Source organism: Dipteris shenzhenensis, chromosome 29 (assembly GCF_047967505.1).
Source record: "Dipteris shenzhenensis isolate YYH24624 ecotype China chromosome 29, Dip_SZ_1.0, whole genome shotgun sequence".
In the NCBI taxonomy this organism is placed as follows: Eukaryota; Viridiplantae; Streptophyta; class Polypodiopsida; order Gleicheniales; family Dipteridaceae; genus Dipteris; species Dipteris shenzhenensis.
The window spans coordinates 15702460-15724302 of NC_141624.1; the positions used below are offsets into that span (position 1 = coordinate 15702460).

At 42.3% G+C, this 21843-nt stretch overlaps 1 protein-coding gene across 1 annotated transcript in view; it reads right to left on the reverse strand.

Moving 5' to 3' along the window:
* Nucleotides 1-261: 261 nt before the first annotated feature.
* HINT3 (histidine triad nucleotide-binding 3) overlaps nucleotides 262-21843 on the reverse strand; it is a 29217-nt gene continuing 7635 nt past the window's right edge. The window contains exons 2-7 of the mRNA XM_087401156.1: nucleotides 8648-8703; nucleotides 5838-5895; nucleotides 5517-5583; nucleotides 5253-5308; nucleotides 4997-5050; nucleotides 262-487 (exon numbers count right to left, since the gene is read on the reverse strand). Coding sequence (XP_087257282.1) covers nucleotides 398-487; nucleotides 4997-5050; nucleotides 5253-5308; nucleotides 5517-5583; nucleotides 5838-5895; nucleotides 8648-8703 — 381 coding nt within the window. The 3' untranslated portion in view covers nucleotides 262-397. The remainder of the gene's footprint in view (nucleotides 488-4996; nucleotides 5051-5252; nucleotides 5309-5516; nucleotides 5584-5837; nucleotides 5896-8647; nucleotides 8704-21843) is intronic.

Below are 21843 nucleotides of genomic sequence, written 5' to 3' on the forward strand. Positions count from 1 at the left end.
AAGAGACTTAAAGAGTTGCTGGTCAATTGCAATTTGCATCATCAACTTAGTTGAAAATTACATACACAAGCTAAATATTAGGAAATCAATTAAGCAATTGAACATCAGGTTTAGGACAATTGGAATCCAGCCATAGAAAGAGAGGAAAAGTGATGCTGGGATATTAGAACTGAGATGGAACTCTATTGAAAACTTTGAACCCAAAAAGAGTTACATCCAACTCTTTTTTACAAGAAACACAAAGAAATTAGTATCCTACTATCTCATAAATCAATCGACACAACATTTACATAAGATCCTCGTTGTAGATGGTATTTTACAGGTAAAAGAAAATAAGCACAATTTAAGACCCCACAAGGCGTACAATTGATACCCAATGTCTTAGACTTTGTCATTGTCACACATGGTCGCCTGAGAGCTTAAGGCGAATCTGCTGAACAAAAAGGGAGGTCTCATGACCCAGAGACAAAGGCCTCCTGCCCGCATCCTGCACATCCAGATAAACCCAATAAAGTCATCTAAGAGGGGTTATAAGACTCTGTAACAAGGCATTTTTCCCATCCTTTCTTCATGATAAATTTGACATGTAACAAAGTGGAAGATGTTTTTTAGAAATATAGTTTTCATCTGTATGCATTGCACTTCGGTGCAGTTCAAATTCACTATGAGTTGACTTTAAGTGACTTTAACATGAAATTAACCATGAGTTGATGTGTTGTTGAAGGTCAATAGAGAAAGCCTTGATTGAATGTCAGCCCCATGAGGATAAATAAACACTTGAAAGTGTTACTCATGGATGGGAATGGAACCCTACTACCACAATTGGACAGCCAGAACTTTGCCATTCCCAGACCTAAGGGTTCTTGAGAGAGGAAAATCCCTCCGTCCATATACATCTTTAAAGGTTTTAACCCTCTACACTCACTTGTTTGCATCCATACTTATTACTGTGCACACGTTCTTTGCAGCACTCTCAAGCATCACATCCTCTCCTGTTTTACGCCACCCTACCCACGTATACAAACTGTTACTATTACAACGGTACATGAAACCAGAATACTAACATCACTTAAACATCTCTCATTCACTTGAAGGTCTTATACATAGGAGTTCTCAGAACCTTCCAAAGTTCAATCTTTGCAATGCCTTATTGTATAGGTCCAAAGCTCTCGCTCTCTCTTCCACGCCTTTTTTGGCACACATGGCTTCTCTGTATACAATTCTTCAAAAAAAGGATATTGCCAATTTCTCTATGTTCTTCCCAATTGCTCAACCAAGCAAATGTGCATGCTGTAAACACAAACCACAAATGAACAACACAATCCAAACCTCCAAATGGAGATTGCACAAGGACATAAGCTCCATTTTTCTAGCTGTTTGTCACAGAAAATCCACCTCAATTAGACGTACAACAGCAACTACAGCAAATTTGAGATCTTCAAGCTGCTCCAACACCTCACAAGCCTTTGTGGCTTCTCTTAAGCACCTTTCTCCTCTTAAAACCCTCTCTAAGTTCAATGTGAAGAAGAAAGCAAGTCACTAGAGGAACGGGGGCAGGCTCTGATGCCAAGTAGAGAAATGAAGACAGGGAAAAGAGGAGAGAGACATTGTAGGATAGAGAAAACAACACTTGTGACCTAAAGTGCATCTATGTTTGCACCATAGCTCACATTGTGGACCTTGTCTATGGCCATCTTCCCCACAATAATTGCTTGCTTGATTCATGTTTAGCTGTTGTTGGCCTCCCCAGTTCTGGTTATTCTGCCTCCTTGGTGCAACATTATTGAATCTTTGTTGTCTCTGTACTTGTACTGCAATCTGATTAGCTGCTGGTGGTGGAGTTGTATTGTGGGCTACATGAATGTGAGCTGGCACTCTTCCCCTGAAATTCGGGTTATACCAGCATTTGTCTTTATCATGGTTATCTTTTTCACAGATTTCACATGTAATCTTTGCGTGAGTTTGTGAGAACCTTAAATTCTGAAACTGTTCTTTGATCAGTTGTTGTAGCTTCGATTCTGCTTTTGAACAAAAACAAAGCTTATATGCAAGTGGTCTAGATTGAGAAACAAAACATTGCTTTAAGATGAGATTAACATGAATGATTTAGGGCTCTTGCGCATTTTCACAAGAGATTGACATAAAAGGTTTGGGGCTTTTGTACTATTATTGGGGCATTGATGAGAACATGTAAGGACACATGCAAGGTTTTGATATGCTGGAATATAAGCCCCACACTTTGAGTTCATCAAAGGTTGGGAGGTTGTGACAACTTGAATACGGTGCATGTAACACCTTAAGAACAGCTTATTCGATGCATTAACTACCCCTTATGAATCACGGTGATAGTTGTGATTGAATATCTATGCAGTCATGACTCGAGCTCCGGTGTCCCTGCTGCAAGCGCATGCTAGCCCCCTCCTCCCTCCCCGCCTTCCGTCGCGCCCCCCCCCCCCCCCTCCAACTTCTCCCCTTCCTCCATCTACTCTCCTCGCCTACTGTCACCGCCACCATCCTCCATCTGCTTCCCGCCTCCCATCACGCTACCCCTCTTTCTGGTCCCCTACCTCCGTCTCCTCCCCTGCCTCCCTTCCTCCTGTTGTGCCACCCCCCTCCTGTTCCCTCGCCTCCTTGCAGCTGTTCTGTACAGGCCATGGGCCTGCCCCTTTTCCCTGCTCCCACTGCTAGTAAGGACTGTTAGTTGCCAGGTTCCCCCCCCAAACTTGCAGGGCTGAAGCAAAGCCTGCAAGGTTTGCCTTCCCTTGCTCTTTGCTTGGGGCCAGGAACTTTCTTTCTCCTTTGCTGGCTGTTTTTGAAAGGCCTGTGAAAGGCTTTCTTAGGGTGGCCGTATTTTGCAGATCCCCCCCGCCCTTTTTTGCCTTCTTTCCATCCCTTACTCCCTCTTCTTTTCATCCCCGTTACATATGGGGCATACCAAAAGCATCACATGTCGAATGGAAGTGCTTCAAAAAAACCTTGTGTGGTATATTTGATAAAAAATGTATGAAACATCACATACAAAGTCCTTGCACATAGAGGATAGATAGTCGATGGCTCACCAATATGCCACCGCAATGGGAAAGATCCCACTGCAAATGAAATTGAGATTTTTCAGGAATCCCTAATTCACTCCTGAATGAATTGAGTCTTTATGCACACGAGACTAAATTGGGACTCTCTACAATATACTACCCTCCTTGCATGTTGCTTTGCTTGCAAGGAAGCAACTGCTGATGATACACTTTTGATAAATCTGTCACCTAATGATATGGCATGTAGATAAGCATGAATAGATTGTCACACAATCTACATACACTATTGGAAAGGGTCTGAAGGACATGACTCCAGTTAGGTATGACTCTCTGCAAGTGAAATATGATCCCGAGGAGTAGACCATCACAAAATAGAAAGATATTCCCAATACAAAATGTAGGGGAAATAAGCTCCAATCTTGGCAAATCAAATTGTGAAAGCACCCTCCCATCCCATAGTACCATTAGCCCATCACAGTTTTTAACCAAAGTTCCCGCTCGAGGGAACCACAAGGTGCCATTCTCATGAGCTCAAGAGCAAAGAACAAGAGTCTTACCTGCGTAAACAAACTTCAGAAAAATTTCAAAGAATGGCACTTATATAGTAACTAAGCTCCCCATTCTCGCAGACAAGCCTACTTAACTTAATCCATGATAGATGAAAAGGAAGGGATACTGAGCATGCACCACCATTCACCTTGTAGTAACGGGGGGTCAAAAATCTACTACCAAGTACAATATTGGTGTAGTGGCTAGCACAAAGGGAGCACATGTTGAAGAGAGGAGAAGAACGGCAGGGCACATCACCCTCAATAAATGTGTAGCAACTAGGAAAGAGAAAAAGCAACTATGAAATAAATAGCAACAGCAATTATTTGACCCCTTTGTTGTAGAACTTTCAATGCAAATGTTCCTGTCGTCGCTGATTAAAATGTTCCTCCCTAGAATGGACATTGAGCAGAGCTTCACTCAAGCTCTTCGTAAAAGCTTCATAAAGAAAAGTGTTGTTTAGATCATTGAAACAGACTGTTGACGCCTGTTCAGAGGCTCAACCCCTCAGCTCATTGTATCAGGTCTTTTTTGGTCTCATAGACCCTTTGGTCTTCCCAAGGCTTTTGATAAACTTTCTTTCAGATGTTAAATTACTCTCAATTGCACATTACAAATTATATAATATTGGATAGAGATATCTGTTCAAACCAGCTGACATCATTCTGCACAAACAGGAACAGACCATTGGGATACCTTCTGCTGAGAGCATACAAACAGGATCCCACACAGGATACACATACGACTTTCTCTGCCGTAGCACAAGATACAGGTTTCTGGTTTGATTAAAGCAACAAATGCTTTGACTATTACTATCTCTCCACAAAATGAGGACCCTTACAAAATTCTTTGTCAGTGAACAAGCTTGGGATCCACTCACCACATGCATTAGCATAATTGCTGGTGCTTTCAAAACTGGATCTGGCATGCTTGCTATCATTGGACATTCATCTTGAGGGATATCTACCACTCACTTCATATCTACTTGCTTTACTTCTTCTCTTAACCAAATTGGAAGAAGCATTTTGGTCTGTTCCATTGATGTATTTGACATATTATTCTCCATTTTAGTCTTTATGAGGCGTGCCCATTTTTAACCACATCAAACGTTGAAGCAGCCTACAGTCCAATGCTTGATAATGGACATAACAAGATATAAATTTCCACGATAATCTATCTGCTCTTGCACAAAACTTTGTTGATTTGTGAAAAAGATGCTTTTAACATTAAAACCTGTAAATATTTGTCATATTGCAGATAAATGAGGGCCAGTACTAGACACATGACATCATAATATTCAAGGAGCACAGATAACCTTAAGGCAGATATAATACTTGTACAAACAGGAAGAGGACCAGCAGGCTGTAAACGTTGCCATTGAATTACGATAACAATGAAGTTACACAAAAACGTACCTCGGACCTCCATAAATCATCCCCCAATCTCCTTGGTATGATATGAAAATGTGTCTGAAAGTTACACAATTGCAAGTAAGCTGCACTGCATGGACAATGGTGGTAGGTGCTATATGCATATGATCCTAATGTTGTGTGAAAATGAAAGGTGACATGAATACGTTTTAAAACATCCAAAAGAGTCTGATTGGTTTCATGTAGAAAGCTTTTGAAAGAGACTACATGAAATTAGAGCCATCCTGGAGACAAAACTTACATGGAATACAACTTGCCCAGCTGCTTTACCGCTATTCACGAGCAAATTAAAAGATTCTGCAAAGCAACATTTGCCACACAATTCTTTCAGCCATGTGACATATATGAGTCAATAGATTCCGGTAGTAGCATCAATCACCTTTTGCAAAAGTAGACTCCTTCAGTTGGCCTTCGATTTGATTCTTTTAGAAAAACATTCAAATCTTAATCGATGCACATCGTTTACATTACGAAGGTATATAGTCCATGCAAGACAGAAGTTCACCACAATTTGTTGCCTCCATGATGGCAATGCTTAAAAGTGGCACAGCGGCACACATAGCTGCAGCAACCTACATTACAGTTCCATGGATTCAGGTCACCGATGCAACATAATAGACCGACAGAATCAAACATTGATCAACACATTATCGGGAAAATCAAATGCATTACTCTCTCTCTCTCTCTCTCTCTATATATATATATATAGAGAGAGAGAGACACACACACACACACACACACACAAACCCAGTCTGCCTTTTTGTTTCTAAGTGGAGCTTAAGTTATGACAATCTGAGACAGCAACTGGTTGATAATAAAACCTCACCTCAGGAGGAGTGAACTCCAATGATGGAAAGTGTGCTTTTGGAATTATCAACGAATGCCTGTCATCAGTGATCAACGAATTCAGCATCAAACAATTGCAAGGACTGAAACCATCAATTTTGACAGTACGTCAACATGAACGAAATCTAGCTCGAATTCTGGATCATATTTGAAAATAAGGACATAAAAAACTCAACAAACATCAAAAAACTTCCATTATGATGCATGAAGGCAAGAAAACAAATGTACTTCAAAACCAGTTCGAGGACTACATCCAGTCAAATCAAGATTCTACATTGAATTGTAATTTATTTAGGCAGATTGTTGCAAACTTATTTTGATGTATTGCATGACTCCTTGTCTATTGGGTTTGCCTTGAATCAAATACAGCTATCTCTTGCAACTTCAAGTGCACTCAGCATTACATCCCTCATATATTACACCAAAAAGTGTTTTGACATAATATGGCTGTACATCATAATCTGGCATTTGAAATGGAGCACTGAATTGTGTAGCTGTGTACCACATTGAATGTGCCTTAATTACTTTCCTAAACATAAAAACTTCTACAACACAAGAATTGGCAACAGAAGTGCTCTTCATAGTTTTATCACCTCTGGGATATATAGCAGCCGTATTTTAGAACACTCAATCAGAAGATGGCTGCAGATAACCACATGCATTGTACTAAATTTTGTTCTCTTTGGATAATGCATTAGCTTCAATATTCTCTTCGCCACGAATATGCTGAATTTGAAGCAGAAAGCATATGCTTTTCTCAAACCAAGGGCTTCTGCATGAAATATTGAGAACTCTAATGATCTGTATGTATAATAAATTCAGCACCCAGAAGGTAACAATTGCTGACAATTCTTTTTCATAAAAGATCATAATTCACTTCAGCTTCTTTAAGTCTCTTGCTTTTGTAAGCAATCGTATGCCATCCTGCATCCATTTCGGTCATCAAACCCAAAAGTGGAATCCCAAGATGTCACCTTATATATTTACGGAACGGAAGAGTGCTCACTGGTCCCGCAGTACCTCCTCAGAATCCGAGTGGGGATCATTTGAATCTATGTTGTTACAAACGACAGTCATACCCCCCGATCCAGAATTATCAGAATATGCACCCCCTGCTCCATGTACCCCTTTGTCTGGGTCTCGGGGCAGGGGGGTACAAAACAGATTCGATGGTGATGGGATTAAGAAGGTGCATTCTCTCTCTCTCTCTCTCTCTCTCTCTCTCTTGCATAAGTTTAAAAGGAGGTCTTGCTAAAAGTTTAAAAGGAGGTCTTGCTGCGATTACACGAGCATTAACCATTGCATTGGTCTCATAGAGATCCTGCAAGGTCTTCTATGTCCCATATGTTGTATCTGCCAGCTGGATATGAGGGATCACCCAATCCACAATAGACCAAATGATCATGGAAAGAGTGACTGCATTTCTCAAGTTCCACTCCAATTCATCTGGATCTGCTGGAGCTATGATCTTCCCCGTAGAGTCCAGCACATTGACAGGTTTCAGCTCTGTGCCTTCTATCTTCCCCCCAATCTCTCTGGCCACTAGGTTCCTACAAACCTTCACGTTCCAGATAGGATAGTTGGTTCCATCCAGCTTCCCAGACTCTCTGAAGTTCAAAATGAGTGGATTGGATCCCATGGTTTGGTCTCAATGACCTGAAGTTTGCTTACCTATTCTGCATTAACTGCAAGCCACACAAGCACACCTGAATGTGAGAGCTCCTTCCTCCCCGCCAAGGACTCCACCCTTCATTTTGAAGAAGGTTCGCAGTCTTTGATCTCCTGGGCTTTGTGTTACGAGCAAGGCTATCCCTAGCTGATAACCTTTTGCTCTCATACCATGTTGGAAAACAAAGAGGAAGGTTGCTTGCTTGAGGCCAACGCACCTACGCAGCGGAAGATTCCTCCGAGATCACAACATGTAACAAGGTCAACTCAGATTTCCGCTCCAGCCACCTGCTTGTTCGTCTGCGTCTATGCTGACCTGTACCTAATGCTCTACCTGCTGTACAGTCCACCTTGCCGTTGACCTGGTCATCTCTCTCTCTCTCTCTCTCTCTCTCTCTCTCTCTCTCTCTCTCTCACCCTTTTTCTTGCTGCTGCTGCTGCGCACTGTTGTAAACCATGTGCCCTCTGCATGGGCTAGTGGCTAGGCTCTTTCCATCCCCACAGCCAACCCCCGTAGGCAGTCTTTGGTTGCCCTTTGGGCTGCCCCAAATAAACCGTAACAAGGAATATGATCTGTTGCCCATGTGGCAGGCATGTTGCTGCTCACATGGCAGTTTCATCCCTTCCTCCTACAGGTTCATCTACCCGCGCAGATGAATAAAAATCTTCCATATGCAATTTGAATTCAACACTAATATATTACGCAGATGACACTGAAACAGAGCACCACCGTAAAAACGTTGATCCGGATCATCTCAGAGAACGTAAGGGCCCTTGAGGCTTATTAGAGTAATGTCATGTCTACAATCAAAACAGCATGCACCAACCATAGTGCCAAAAAAAAAACATATTAACATTGACAAGGGCCACATCATCATATACAGCAGAGCAGGAGTTCTCAATATGTCTAAACATAGAAAACCCGACTTACTCACAAAGCATGTACACACCCAGTGATATATGCCATACTTGCTTATTGAAATCAAGGTACAGCGAGTGAAAAATCATCTGTAAGTCAGTGTGAAATCCTGGTAATGGATCTCAATCAAACAAGAATGATGCATCATGATATGTGACTTACTACCACAACGCACATAGGAAAGGAGACATAAGAGAACATACCCGTGACTTAGAGGATGAACATCAAGAATGCAAATGCACATCTCATCTTCATAGAGCTGCAGTGCAAAAGTCCTTAAATCAACTCCTGAAAAATGCATTTAAAGCTTATTTTTCCCAAAAAAGCAAGAAAGAAAAAAAACTTCAGTCCAATAAATATTTTGAAGCTTAAACAGCAACAAAATACTGTTTTCTGAAGCAAGTTGGTTTAAATTAATATTATTTTTATCGATGCAGTCATAACAGCATTGATTTCAGCCAAAAACTAAATCCACCAGGTTCCTTAGCATAAGAGACTCAAGGAAGTTATTTGCATAGATCTTGACTTAAGAGAGATAAGGAGAGGGTGAGGAAAAATTTGCTACAAATCTTCATAAAACTAGTAAGAGTCGTTATTACTTAAAGAAAAGAATTCCTCCTAAAGCCAATAATGAATGTGCTTACAAGTCTTGCAAATTAAGAAGAAAAGTATTATCAAAATACTGTAAGGCATTATCCTTTCACGACCATCCCCCATATAAGGAACTTCTATTATCGAGTGAGCTAGTCAAAGCAATTTATCACAATTTCACAAACGACTTCGAAATTGACAATAAAATAATTGAACTGCAAGATCTTAAACTACCCTCACGCCTTGTAGAAAAGTTCTCTTATAATTCTATTGGATCAAAAACTACTAAAGTAACGGAAATCTCTTGTGAACATGAGCAAAGAATGCTGTGAGCCCTTTCGTCCTTCCAGGTTACCAAAGAAAAGAGACAAAACATTTAGATATCTTGAACCCTTTTGAACACAATCATAGTCCTTAAAAACCACTAAAATGGAGCTGTGCCTCTAGCCACTTGCCAAATCAGAACAACACTGAAGGGCTCACTTTGCAAGCTGAAAATAGCCTTGTGGAAATGCTATGTGTCTGAGCATAAGACACAATGGGAGCAGTATTTGCCACTAGTGGAGCTTTCTTACAACATTACGGTGCATACTTCCACCGGAAAAGCTCCATTTGAAATAGTGGAAGGGTGGATGAAAGTCCTGCCTATCTTGCATACTAAGGATAAGATTTTTGAGCTGATCATCACCGCCATGCACTAGTGTTTGCAAAGGGTGATTGGGTTCTCCTGCATTTTAAAAAGGCAAGGCTGAAAAATAAGAGGGGCAAAGACCATTTGTTCCCTAAGCTGAGTATGAGATACTATGGGCCTTTTCAAATTTCAGAGAAAATCAATGATGTAGCTTACATGTTAACTACCAGCTCATTGGAGGATTCACAATGCTTTCTAGGTGAGTCTTCTTAAGCCTTTCCACTACTGTCATGTGCACGGATTGGTATCTAACGTGTACTGTGTACACAAGACTAGCTTAGGTAGCCTGGAGAGGTTCAGAATTAGGCAGGCTTGATGCTCGGGTTGAGTGGCAAGGGTACGAACTAGTTAGAGGTCTTCACTATTTTTGGCGCTTGGGGCCCGGGTCTATATAAGGGGCCCAGAGGTTCAGTTCTCAGAGAGCCGATGGGAGCAAGTCTCGTTCCCAGGTGCTAGGTCTGATCCTGGATTGAGTCATAGCCCAAGGCCCCCTCCCGGCCTTACCTCTCCCTCCTCCCTAGCAGCAGATCCCAGGCTTCACGCCGCCACCTGGTGATATGGGACACCCGGCTAGTTAGGATCTGGTTGGGAGTTTGGCCAGTAGGGTCATGTCAGTTGGTATCAGAGCCAACTCCTGAGGTAGGAACTTCTGTTGCAAGAATTTTGGACGATTTTTTCTCCTGTAATGCCCTAATTTCGAAATTCATGTTCATTACCCTTAAAGTGCTTGTTTGGTTCATCGGTTAAGGGAAGTGGTTAAGATTAGGGAAAGAAGGTAGGAGAAGGCACAGGGTGAGTGAATTCGAAGTTGAACTAAGGCATTAGGTGAGAGAGAGAGCGAGGTGTAGCTCGGGAGGACCATAGAACGATTGCAGGGGAGCGAGATTGCAGGAGAGAAGTGCTCGTAGGAGTATGGGCTGATCGTTGGTAAGCGATGCGATAAGGCGGAGCTTCGGTCGAACCTAGGTACGGTCGGACTGAGCAAAGACCGGGAGAGCGCCATAGGCTAGAGCAGTTCGCAATCAAGGGGCGAGTCATGGGGTGCGCCATGGGTTGGAGCAGGTCACAGGGAAGGTTGTGCTAATTCCGGGGGGGGGGGGGGGTAGATGCTAAAACAAAGCACCATCCCTCCAACTGAGGAGGGTGGGCTTTTTAGAAAGATGAGCTCTCTAAACGTTTCGCCCACCTATTTTAGAGCATAGCGCAGCAGCAGCTCCTCCCCTTATCGTGACCCATGCGCAAGACTCTACCTCTCTACACCCCTCTTGACAATTCCACTCTCAGGTACCACCTGCTGCAGATTTCCGTACAGGCCACCAAGGAGCTCGGCTCCTAGATTGATAGCCTCCGCCACCCCTTCTTCTTTCGACCAGCCAGCCTCTCCCTCTCATCCCCCTCTGTTTCGTTAGTTTTCCTCTCTGTCCCAGTCTCCTAGTTTCGAACCCACCTGTTCCTTCTCTTCCCTCAGCCTATTTTTTGCGATGGGAGACCAGGAGATGAACTACCATGCAGAGGATGACCACGGTCTCGACAATGATCTGATTATGAAGAAATCCTTCAGTGAATTCACCACTGCTCTTGATGAAAAGTTTGAGCTGGTTAACACGAATCAAACGGGGTTGACACAGCAACTCCAAGGGATTCAGACTACACTCACACTTTTGACTAGCACTGTGCAAGTGCTCACGCATGTGGAAGCCATGGCTTTAGTGTTAGGTCCGAACATCACTCCAGATCCTTTTCTCGGAAATCAAAAGTCTCGTACCAAGGAGGTTGTTGACACTTGGTTGCACAAGTGGCAAGTACACTTCCAATTTCACTATTATCCGGATGAAAAGAAGACACAGCTTGAAGCAGGGTTTATGTCAAGAAAGGCTTTATTGTGGTGGAAGGAACTCCGACCCAAACCTGCAACATGTATAGAAGTCGAAGGGGTCTTCAGGAAAGAGTTTCTGAAGAAGGAGAAAGATTACGATATCGTAGGCAAGCTTAAAGCCCTCAATATGTCCAAGGTAAATCTGACTTTTGAGGTTTATCTTTGAGGTTTCGGGATTTGCAAACCAGAGCTACAAAGATGGATCCAGTGACCTTGTTAGGTTTCTTTGTGGATGGTTTACCTGACTTGTACAAGTTACAGATTGAAACCGGCCTCTAATTACTCAGAGGGCAGTGGTACTAAATCTTCAATCACTTCAGCACTTATTTACAGCTCACAAAGCATATATCACAACCATGAACCATTGCATGATCACCATTTGGCATTTACCCATTTGTTCACAAACAAAACCACTGAAAAAGGGATGGAGGCTAGAATGCCCCTGCTCAACAAACATAGACAAGTGCACCCGATTGGCCCCAAACACCATGGCGCCCCTTTCGGTATTTCTTTATATTTCACAATGAAATGATTACAAGTTGCATCTGGGAGACCTTCCCTGCAACTGAGCACGCAGCCCCAATTCACTAAGCCTTCGCAAGGCTTTCAAGCATAGAACACCATCACATAAGTGCACTTAACCCATAGGCTCAACCCATTCTGAGTGCAATTCCATTGGCTATCCAGATGCAATCACACTGCACCCCAGCTACACTCTCTTTGAGTGGTTTCCAGATGGCATTCACAAAGCTTTTCAAAGCTCTAAAATAAAATCAGCAAAGTACCCAACTAAAGAATGACTCATGTAGCACTGCCTGGGCACCTGTGAGCCAAGAAAGAGGCAGCACACGAGGCCAACCAATAGCTTATGGCAAAAAGAAATTGCAGCAGCAAAATCACAACTCACCAAGCCCTGAAAACTCGAACCAAGTCCTCAATCACCAAGAGGACATAGTAGCCAATGCCCAATTGCATTCTCAGCCAAAGAGGAGTGCAAAGGCATGAAGAAAGAGCATTTACAAGAGCCGACCAACAAGAATTCCACTGAAAAATGCGAAAAGAAGCACTTCTGTCGCGAAGAAGTGGGAGTTCTTGGGCTGAAAAGAAGCATGCTTCAGAGAGGAATGCATTGAGAAGATTTTGGAGAAGTTTCATCGCCGGAAAGTCCTCCAAAACTGAGAAAAAACAGTCAACCAGCGCATGGGACCACTCGAAATTCAACAAAAAGCTGTAGCTTTGCAAGAGGAGAGGCCCAGGAGGCGGTAGAAGCAAAAAGGTCCAAAAAAAGCCACTTTTGCAAATTTGACCAGCAAAAGAAGTGCTCAGCTCTGCCCATTCTACCAAACGCACGGAGGGAAAAGCATATCACTGCGAAGGGGAGGCAAAGGGGAAGCCATCGGGCCAAACGAAAATCGAGGAATCCAAACGGGTGAGGAATTATGAAGAAAAACAGAATTCAGCTGAAGGAGGCTCAAAAACCAGTCCAAAATCTCACCAAAGGGAGAAGATGAGAAGAAAACCACACATGTGAAGTTTAGAAGGCCCACGAAAGTCCAGGAATGGCAAAGGAGCATGTAGAAGGCACTAGAGCCACCTGGAACTCTAGGGGGGGCACTGAAGGTGCATGGCTCTCTAGGGGGCCCATTAAAAATGCCACATCATCATTTCCCAACAACCACTCTTTTAATTCCTTGAAATGCCTTTGGGCCTAGGGATTAATTACGCTTATGTGCTAGGCACCATGCCGCGTTTAATTACACACATTATTAAGCCCACGCTTGGACTTTTAAAACCAAAGTTGTCACGGTCTTGTAGTACATTAAAGTACTTAGAATTTCACGCCCCCGTGACATACCCCTCTCTTGAAATAGCAAACCACAATTTGCTGCCCCAAAACACAGGACTGAGCATGAAATATAGCATAAAAGAGTATTCAAGAAAGCCGCAGCTATAGTATACAGAGATAGTGAAAATATGGCTAGGAGAGGCATGCATCCATCCATATACACTGCTCAAAATCTATGTGATCCTCGGTGATCAATAGTCAAGATGCATCAATATCATGAAGTCTCATAGCAGAAATACTATCAGCGCAGTATCTCGGATGAAACATACAGTGTCATCAAGCGACCTCATGAAATCACGATGAGCCCGTTTGTACTGAGGGAGTGGAGGTGCTACCCCCCTCTCGAACACCAGGTAATGCTCCAGACGCTCGCTCTGCTGAACTACCTGTAGGAGCCCGGACCACACCCGGCTCTAATTAGCTGCAATATCCCAGGTGAATTTGCCAATTCACCTTCCTCCATCCATTTCGCATCAAGTGATGGGTAATTTTGAAATTTTACCAAGTAGCGACGGATAACTTTACCCTTGAGCTTTCTATCTCTATGTGCCAGAATCTGCTCTGGGACCAGAAGTTCATCCTATTCTTCCACTTCAGGCTACACCTCATCAAGTAAATCCTCGGGAATATCTCCATGATATTGCTTTAATAAGCTCACATGAAAGGCATTATGTATCTACCTCGTTTATCTTTTTAGAAACCTGGAAAGGACCATAGTAACGCATGTTCAGCTTTGTGTACAACCTTTCCTTGCCTTTCTTATTTTTCAGCCTTGCCTTTTGAAAACGCAGCAAAACCCAATCACCTTCTGTGAATACCGATTCCCTGCGGTGCTTATCTGCTGCTCTTTTCTGCTTGTCCTGACTTCTTTGCAAGGCATATTTGATCTTCTTGTAAGCCTCTTCAAGGCTTTCCACAAAACGATCAGCTCCGAAGATTTTCTCTTTTGTATGCAAAATGGGAAGTATCTTCCTGGCACCTTCCACTATTTCAAAAGGTGCTTTACCTGTGGATGTGTGTACCATATTATTGTAAGCATATTCCAGCAAAGGCAAATAATGCTCCCATTTGCTTTTGTGGTCTGAGACATAGCATTTAAACATATCCAAGATGGTAGAGCTTTCCTGCTCCGATTGTCCATCAGACTGAGGGTGAAAAGATGACGAAAAATTCAGCGTAGTGCCCATATTTTCAAACAGCCCTCTCCAAAAGAGGCTGGTCATCCTCGGATCTCTATCACTGATTATGGATTCAAACATCTCATGATACTTGAAGACATGCTGCAGAAATAATTTGGCCATTTGATCTACTGTAATTTTCTTTCTTACTAGCACAAAGTGGGCTTGTTTGCTAAACCTGCAAATTATTGTTCACAATCCATCATGCCCACTAGGAGTACGTGGAAGATCAAACACAAAATCCATAGCTATGCTTTGCCATGGTCTATCCGGAATTGGCAAAGGGTGTAACAACCCAGGTGCCTTCTGCCTGTCAAACTTTACTTTCTGACAAACCATGCATGTTCTCACATATTCTTCCACATCTTTCCTCAAAGATGGCCAATAAAAGTATTGCTCCATTGCTGTAATTGTTGTTGTAATTCCCCTATGTCCTACATATGGAGGAGCATGACTTTCCATTATGACTTTCTGTCGCATCTGATCAGTGACACAGAGTCGTCCATGCATCAAAATGAAACCCTCTTTCAACATATAGTGATCATGCCTTTGACCATCAGAAAGCTGATCACTGCTGAAACACTGGGTTTCTTGGAGATTGCTTCAGGCTGTAGTTTCCTGGAAAGTGCATCAACCACGACATTTTTGTTACCCGGCACGTACACAATTTGAAAATGAAACATTGAGAGGAAGTTAGCCCATCTCATGTGCTTTTCAGATAATTTTCTCTGCATGAGAAAATATCTAAGTGACTGATGATCTGTCTGCATATAAAAATCAGCTCCAAGAAGGTAATGTTTCCATGTGGTCAAAGCATGTATCACTGCTAACATTTCCTTCTCGTATGTCTGCAAGTACAATTCAGCATCTTTGAGAACTCTACTCTCATATGCAACCACTCTGCCATCCTGCATCAAAGTGCCTCCTATGCTGTTCCCACATGCATCACAAGTTACAGCAAAGGGTTTTGCAAGATCTGGCAAGATAATAACGGGTTCAGAACACAACTTTTGCTTCAGCTCTTCAAAAGCTGCATTTTCCTTTGGTCCCTACCGAAACGTTACAGCTTTCTTTTGTAAAGCATGCAAGAGAGAAGCAATTTCTGCAAAGTACTTTATAAACCTCCGATAGTATGAACACAACCCAAGAAAGCTTCTGACTTCATGCAGGTTTTTCAAAATTGGCCAACTCCTTATGGCCTCAACTTTTGCAGGACCCATCTTGACTTCATCCTTTGACACTATATGGAGAAAATGAATCTCATGCATAAAGAACTCACTTTTCTTGGTGTTTATTAATAGCTTGTGTCTTTTCAACTCTTGAAACACAATAGTGAGGTGTTTCCTATGCTCCTGCTCATTTTTAGAGACCACAATGATGTCATCGAAGAAAGTGCCCACAAAATTTCTATGTGCTCTAAAAATTATGTCCATCGTTCTATTGAAAGTGGTAGGTGCATTAGTCAAACCAAAAGGCATCACAAGGAACTCATATAAGCCAAATGAAGTGCGGAAGGCAGTCTTATAGACATCTTCAGGCCGTATCCTTATCTGATGGTATCCACTTTTAAGGTCAATACGACTGAACATTGAGGAACCTTCCAACCGATCCAATATATCATCAATGCGTGGAATTAGAAAACGGTTCTTAATTGTGACTTTATTCAAAGCCCTATAATCAATACACATTCTCCAACTGCCATCCTTCTTTTGCACAAGCAACACAGGGGAACAATAAGGAGAATTACTTGGCTGTATTATTTCCTTTTCCAAGAGTTCCTTCATTTGTGACATTATCTCTTTCTGTTGTGCCTTACTAACACGATAGGGAGGTATATTAGGCGGTGAGCTTCCTGGAATTATATCAATTTGATGATCCTCAGGCCTCTTGGGAGGTAATTCTTGAGGAAGTGCATCTGAGAAACAATCCTAAAAATCTGAAATAAAAGCAGCCCTTTCTCTATCTAAAGTAGAAAGAGTAGAGCCTTCTTGAACTGGTTGGCTGTCCTCTTTGACAAAAATCAAGTACGCTGAAATATGACACTTTATTACATTGGAAATACAAGAAGCTGAAACTACAGGGATGGACTCCCCTTTCAACTTTACATCAAGTATATGATTTTTGCCTCTATGAGTTAAAGAAATCTTCTTGTTTCTCATCTGCACATCAGCCCCCACCCTGTACATCCAAGGCATCCCAATGTGCTAGGCACCATGCCGCGTTTAATTACACATTATTAAGCCCACGCTTGGACTTTTAAAACCAAAGTTGTCACGGTCTTGTAGTACATTAAAGTACTTAGAATTTCATGCCCCCGTGACACAGATCAAGAATAACAAGTGTACCACTTTGCAAGAGGCCATGAATTACACGCGCATCTATGATGATACCATGGCCAATGCAAAGGGAACCACACTTGCCGACACGGGTGGAAAGAACAAGAGGAAGTTCTTCCAGTCTACCACTGGTACCAGGGAGTCAGAGTCTTTAGACAACGCCGCCTCCAAGAAACATTTGACTCAAGCGAAGAATGGTCGTGCCCGTTTCCTTCGTACCTTGAAGCTAAAGAAAGAAGGACGTTGCTTCATATGCGAGGAGCGGGGCCACACTAGGAGTGATTGTCCTAAGCACAAGAATCACAAACAAGCGCCGGGACCAAAGCTCCATGCGGGTCTAAGTACCAAAGCTAAGGGAGCTAATCAAGTTTCGATGACAAATTATTTGTAAATGTCATTGCTTGCCCACTTTCTTGTAATTGTACTTTTAATAATTTGTTATTTGGTTCCCATGATCTTTTCCGAGTTTATGGAGAAGTTAGGGACCAAAGAGTTCACATTCTCTTTGACCCAGGCAACTCTCACAACTTTATTAATTACAAACTTGTGCAGAAGATGGGACTGTCCACGATACCTAGCGATCACACCTACGAGATGCAACTTCCACCTGGGAAGTAGTTTTGGGATCACAAGATTGAAGCGCTTTCTATCCGGATTCAAGACTACACAGCTGCTATTACGTGCTATGTCATGCACTTGGAGCATGTGGACTTGTTAATCGGAATAGAGTGGTTTAAAACCCACAATATTCGGATTGGATGAAAGGAACATACTCTTTCTTTTTTGGATAAGGACACCCAATTTTATAATCAGTGTGATAATATTCCCTCTTCTCATGGACCTATTGTATCTACGATGTAGCTTCGGAATATATTAAACACTTCTCATTATGATGTGTATCAGTGTGTTTTGATTCCGCTTTCTTCATTTGTTGTCTCTATTAATAACAAGAATGATTTAAGTGTGTTTGAACACCGTGAATTGAGAACGTTGTTAGATGATTTCATGGATGTATTCCCTGCTCAACTATCGGAAGATTTACCTCCAGAATGGGCAGTAGACCGTCGCATAGATTTAGTACCTGGGGCTCAACCTATTAGTGTTTCACCTTATAGGATGAGCCAGCTTGAGGAGGATGAGTTAGCTTCACAACTACAAGATTATCTCAATATGGGCTATATCCACCCAAGTAAATCACCTTGGGGAGCATCTGTCCTCTTAAGAAAGAAGAAAGATAATTCGTGGAGAATGTGTATAGATTATAAACGATTGAATAAAGTGACAATTAAGAATCGATACCCTCTTCCTCGTTCCGATGATTTGATAGACCGTTTGGCCAAGTATTTCACTAAGATTGATTTGCGTACGGGTTATCACCAAATCCGTATCTATGCTAAACACATAGATAGAACCGCTTTCCGAACTAGGTATGGCCACTACGAGTTTCTCGTATTACCTTTTGGTTTGACCAATGCCCCTGTCACCTTCCAGCAAATGATGAACGATTTGTTCCGATATTTTCTCGGCAAATTCGTTGTCGTGTTCTTAGATGACATCTTGGTATATAGCCGATCACTAGAGAATCACATTGGACACCTGCGGATTGTCTTAGTTATACTAAGACAGCATAAACTTTATGCCAAGATGAGTAAATGTGACTTCTTTATGAAGGAGATCATTTACTTAGGACACAAGATTTCTTCTGAAAGTATTAGCATTGATCTGGATCGTATCCAGAAGGTTTTAGAATGACCTATCCCTCAGGTTGTGAAACAACTTCGTTCTTTCCTACGATTCACGGTATTTCTACGGAAGTCTGTGCGTGATTATTCACACATCACAGCACCCTTGACCAACATATTGAAAGGTCGTGGACGTAGGTCTACCCAGCTGATCTCTTGAAATGATGCATTGAACAAGCTTTTAAAACCTTGAAGTTAACTATCAAGGAAGCACCCGTTCTTGCATTACCCGATCCTACCCGGCCTTAAGTAACAGTCCTTTTATGCTTATGTACGGGTTTCAACCTAAGTCACCAGTTATGGTTGGGTTAAAGGGAATCCAAAATGATGCTGCAAAGACATTCTCGCAAGACATGCAAGAAATGTTGCAGTTTGCCAAGGAGTCTATTAGAAGTGCCCAAGATCGGGACAGATTTTATGCTAATAGACATCGTTCACCTAGAGAGTTCTCTGAAGAAACAATGGTATATTTGCGAATTCCCAAGGAATCCAAGAGCCTAAGTACTGGTTTGGTTCCAAAGTTATCCCCCAGATACCGTGGTCCATTCAAGGTTATTAAAAGAATTGGACCAGTTGCATATAGACTAGAATTGCCTCCTAAAGTTAAAGTACATCAAGTATTTCATGTCAGTAGACTGAAAGAAGTATTGGGTGCGGATGATCCTCCTCAAGAAATAATAGAAGTTACAGATTTGACTTTTATTCCACACGAATCTTGAATTTCGTGAAAGACAGATTCGTAATAGAACTATCACGGAATACAAGATCAAGTGGGAAGGATCGTGTTGAGGAGGATGCAACATGGGAGACATTACAGAACCTCCAGAAGACACTCCTGGGTTTTTTAGCGAACTCAGGAGTGAGTTCTTAGAGGAGGGGAAATATGTCATGTGCACGGATTGGTATCTGACGTGTACCGTGTACACAAGACTAGCTCAAGTAGCTTGGGGAGGCTTAGAATTAGGCAGGCTTGATATCTGACGTGTACTGTATACAACTGCAATGAAGGGGAAAAGTGGGAGTTATAGTGGGAGATTGAGAATTGTTGAGGACTATATAAGTCAACCCCCTACCACTCATGTACTATCGATTGATTTGAATCTTATCCTACCCACCTCCTTTCCTACTCTCCAATGGCAGGACTGTTCACATGCTGGTGGACTACTGAAATCGATCATGGGCTAAGAGTAGAGTTGGCAAATGGACAGCATATGATCAGCAGATATGTTGCTAGGATGCAAGGATCAAGTTCTCGGATGGTTATGAATTCGCAGGTGATCTCTTGGCATTGGATATGGGCCCAATAGATGCTGTCTTGGGCTGTGATTGGTTGAAACATTGGGAAAATTCAGCATGGATTTAAAATGCTTTATGTCCACAAAGGTAGATCTGTAACAGTGCAAGGTATCGCAAACCCTAAATTGCATGTCATTTTAGCGCGGCAGATGGCTAGGGAGCTCAAGAGAGAGTGCGCCATCTATGCACTAAATGTGTCATTATCTTAGGAGGGTAGCATTCCCTGTGTTCAGGATTGTGATATGTAGAAATTGCTCTCAGAATTTGCAAATGCACTTGCTGATATGCCTTCACAGTGGCCCCCAAGGAGAGATGTTGATCATGCCATAGTCCTAGAACATCACATTAAGCCAATTAATAAGTTCCCCTACCGTCTTTCTAAGGTAGAACGGGAAGAAGTGACAACACAAGTGCAAGAATTGCTTGAGAAGAATTTTCTCTCTCTTAGCCTTTTGCATCCCTAGTACTCCTGGCAAAGAAGAAAGACGGTTCATATCGCATGTGCATTGACTACAAAGACTTGAATAAGGCCACTATCAAGAACAGGTTTCCGATCCCCATGATAGATGACCTATTCAAGGATGTTCAATTCTTCACTAAATTTAATTTGAGGTCAGGCTACCATCAAGCCAGAATGAAAGAAGGAGATGAGCACAAGACAGCCTTAAGCACACAGAGAGGTTCATATGAGTTCAAAGTGATGCCTTTTGGATTGACCAATGCACCAGCTACTTTCCAGGCACTCAAGAACAAGATTTGGCAGCCTCTTCTTTACAAGTGTGTGCTGGTATATTTTAATGACATCTGTGCTGGAAATTTTGAGGTTACATCAGCTTTATGCTAAAGCTAGCAAGTACACTTTCGTGGTAGAAGAGGTTGAGTATCTTGGTCATATTGTGAGCAGGGATGGAATTCGGGTGGATTCGGGCCAAGGTCAAATGCATGAGGGAGTGGCCACAGCCATAGAATCCCACCCAACTCAGAGGCTTTTTGGGCCTTGCTTCTTCTTATAGGAGATTTATTGAACATTTTGCCAAGAGGGCAGCCCCTCTCACTGACTTGTTGAAAAAGGATGCCTTCAAGTAGTCAGAAGACGCACAACTCAGTCTGAAGGACCTCAAAGATGCCTTGGGTAACGCACTTGTATGCCCTGATTTCTCACGACCCTTCATTGTAGAGACAGATGCAATTGGCAAAGGCCCAGAGACTGTTCTAAGACAACAACGTGGAGTTATCGCTTTCGAGAGCAGGAAATTTGAGGCCAAGGAATTGAACTATCATATTTATGATCAGGAAATGTTGGCTATCCTACATGCTTTCCAGAAATGGCACCACTACCTGTACGGTAGCACAATTAAGGTTAAGACGGATCATAGGACACTCAAGTACTTCCTTATGCAGTGCAATTTGTCCATGAAGCAGAAGGGGTGGTTAGTTGGCTGCACTTCCGTCCTATGATTTCGACATTTGAGTACAGGAAGGGGAAAGAAAATGTGGTCGAAATGCCTCATCTAGAATGTGGGCTTGCAGTTTATCTGCCGTTTCCACCATCTATTAGGAGTGGATTCATGGGATTCAAGAAGAATATATGCAGAATTCAAAGGCAGCCCCCATATTTTTGGAGTTACAGGAGCCTTCAAGCCAAGGAAGGGCATGTTGAATTTAAGATTCATAATGGGCTGTTGTACTGCAAGGACAGAATTTATCTTGTGCCAAATTCAAAGCATAGGCTACTGGTTTTGCATGAAATGCACTCATCTTCTACAGCAGGACATGTGGGTATCACTAAGACATATGAAAAGATCAAACAAACTTCATCTGGGATGGTATGTGCATAGCCAAA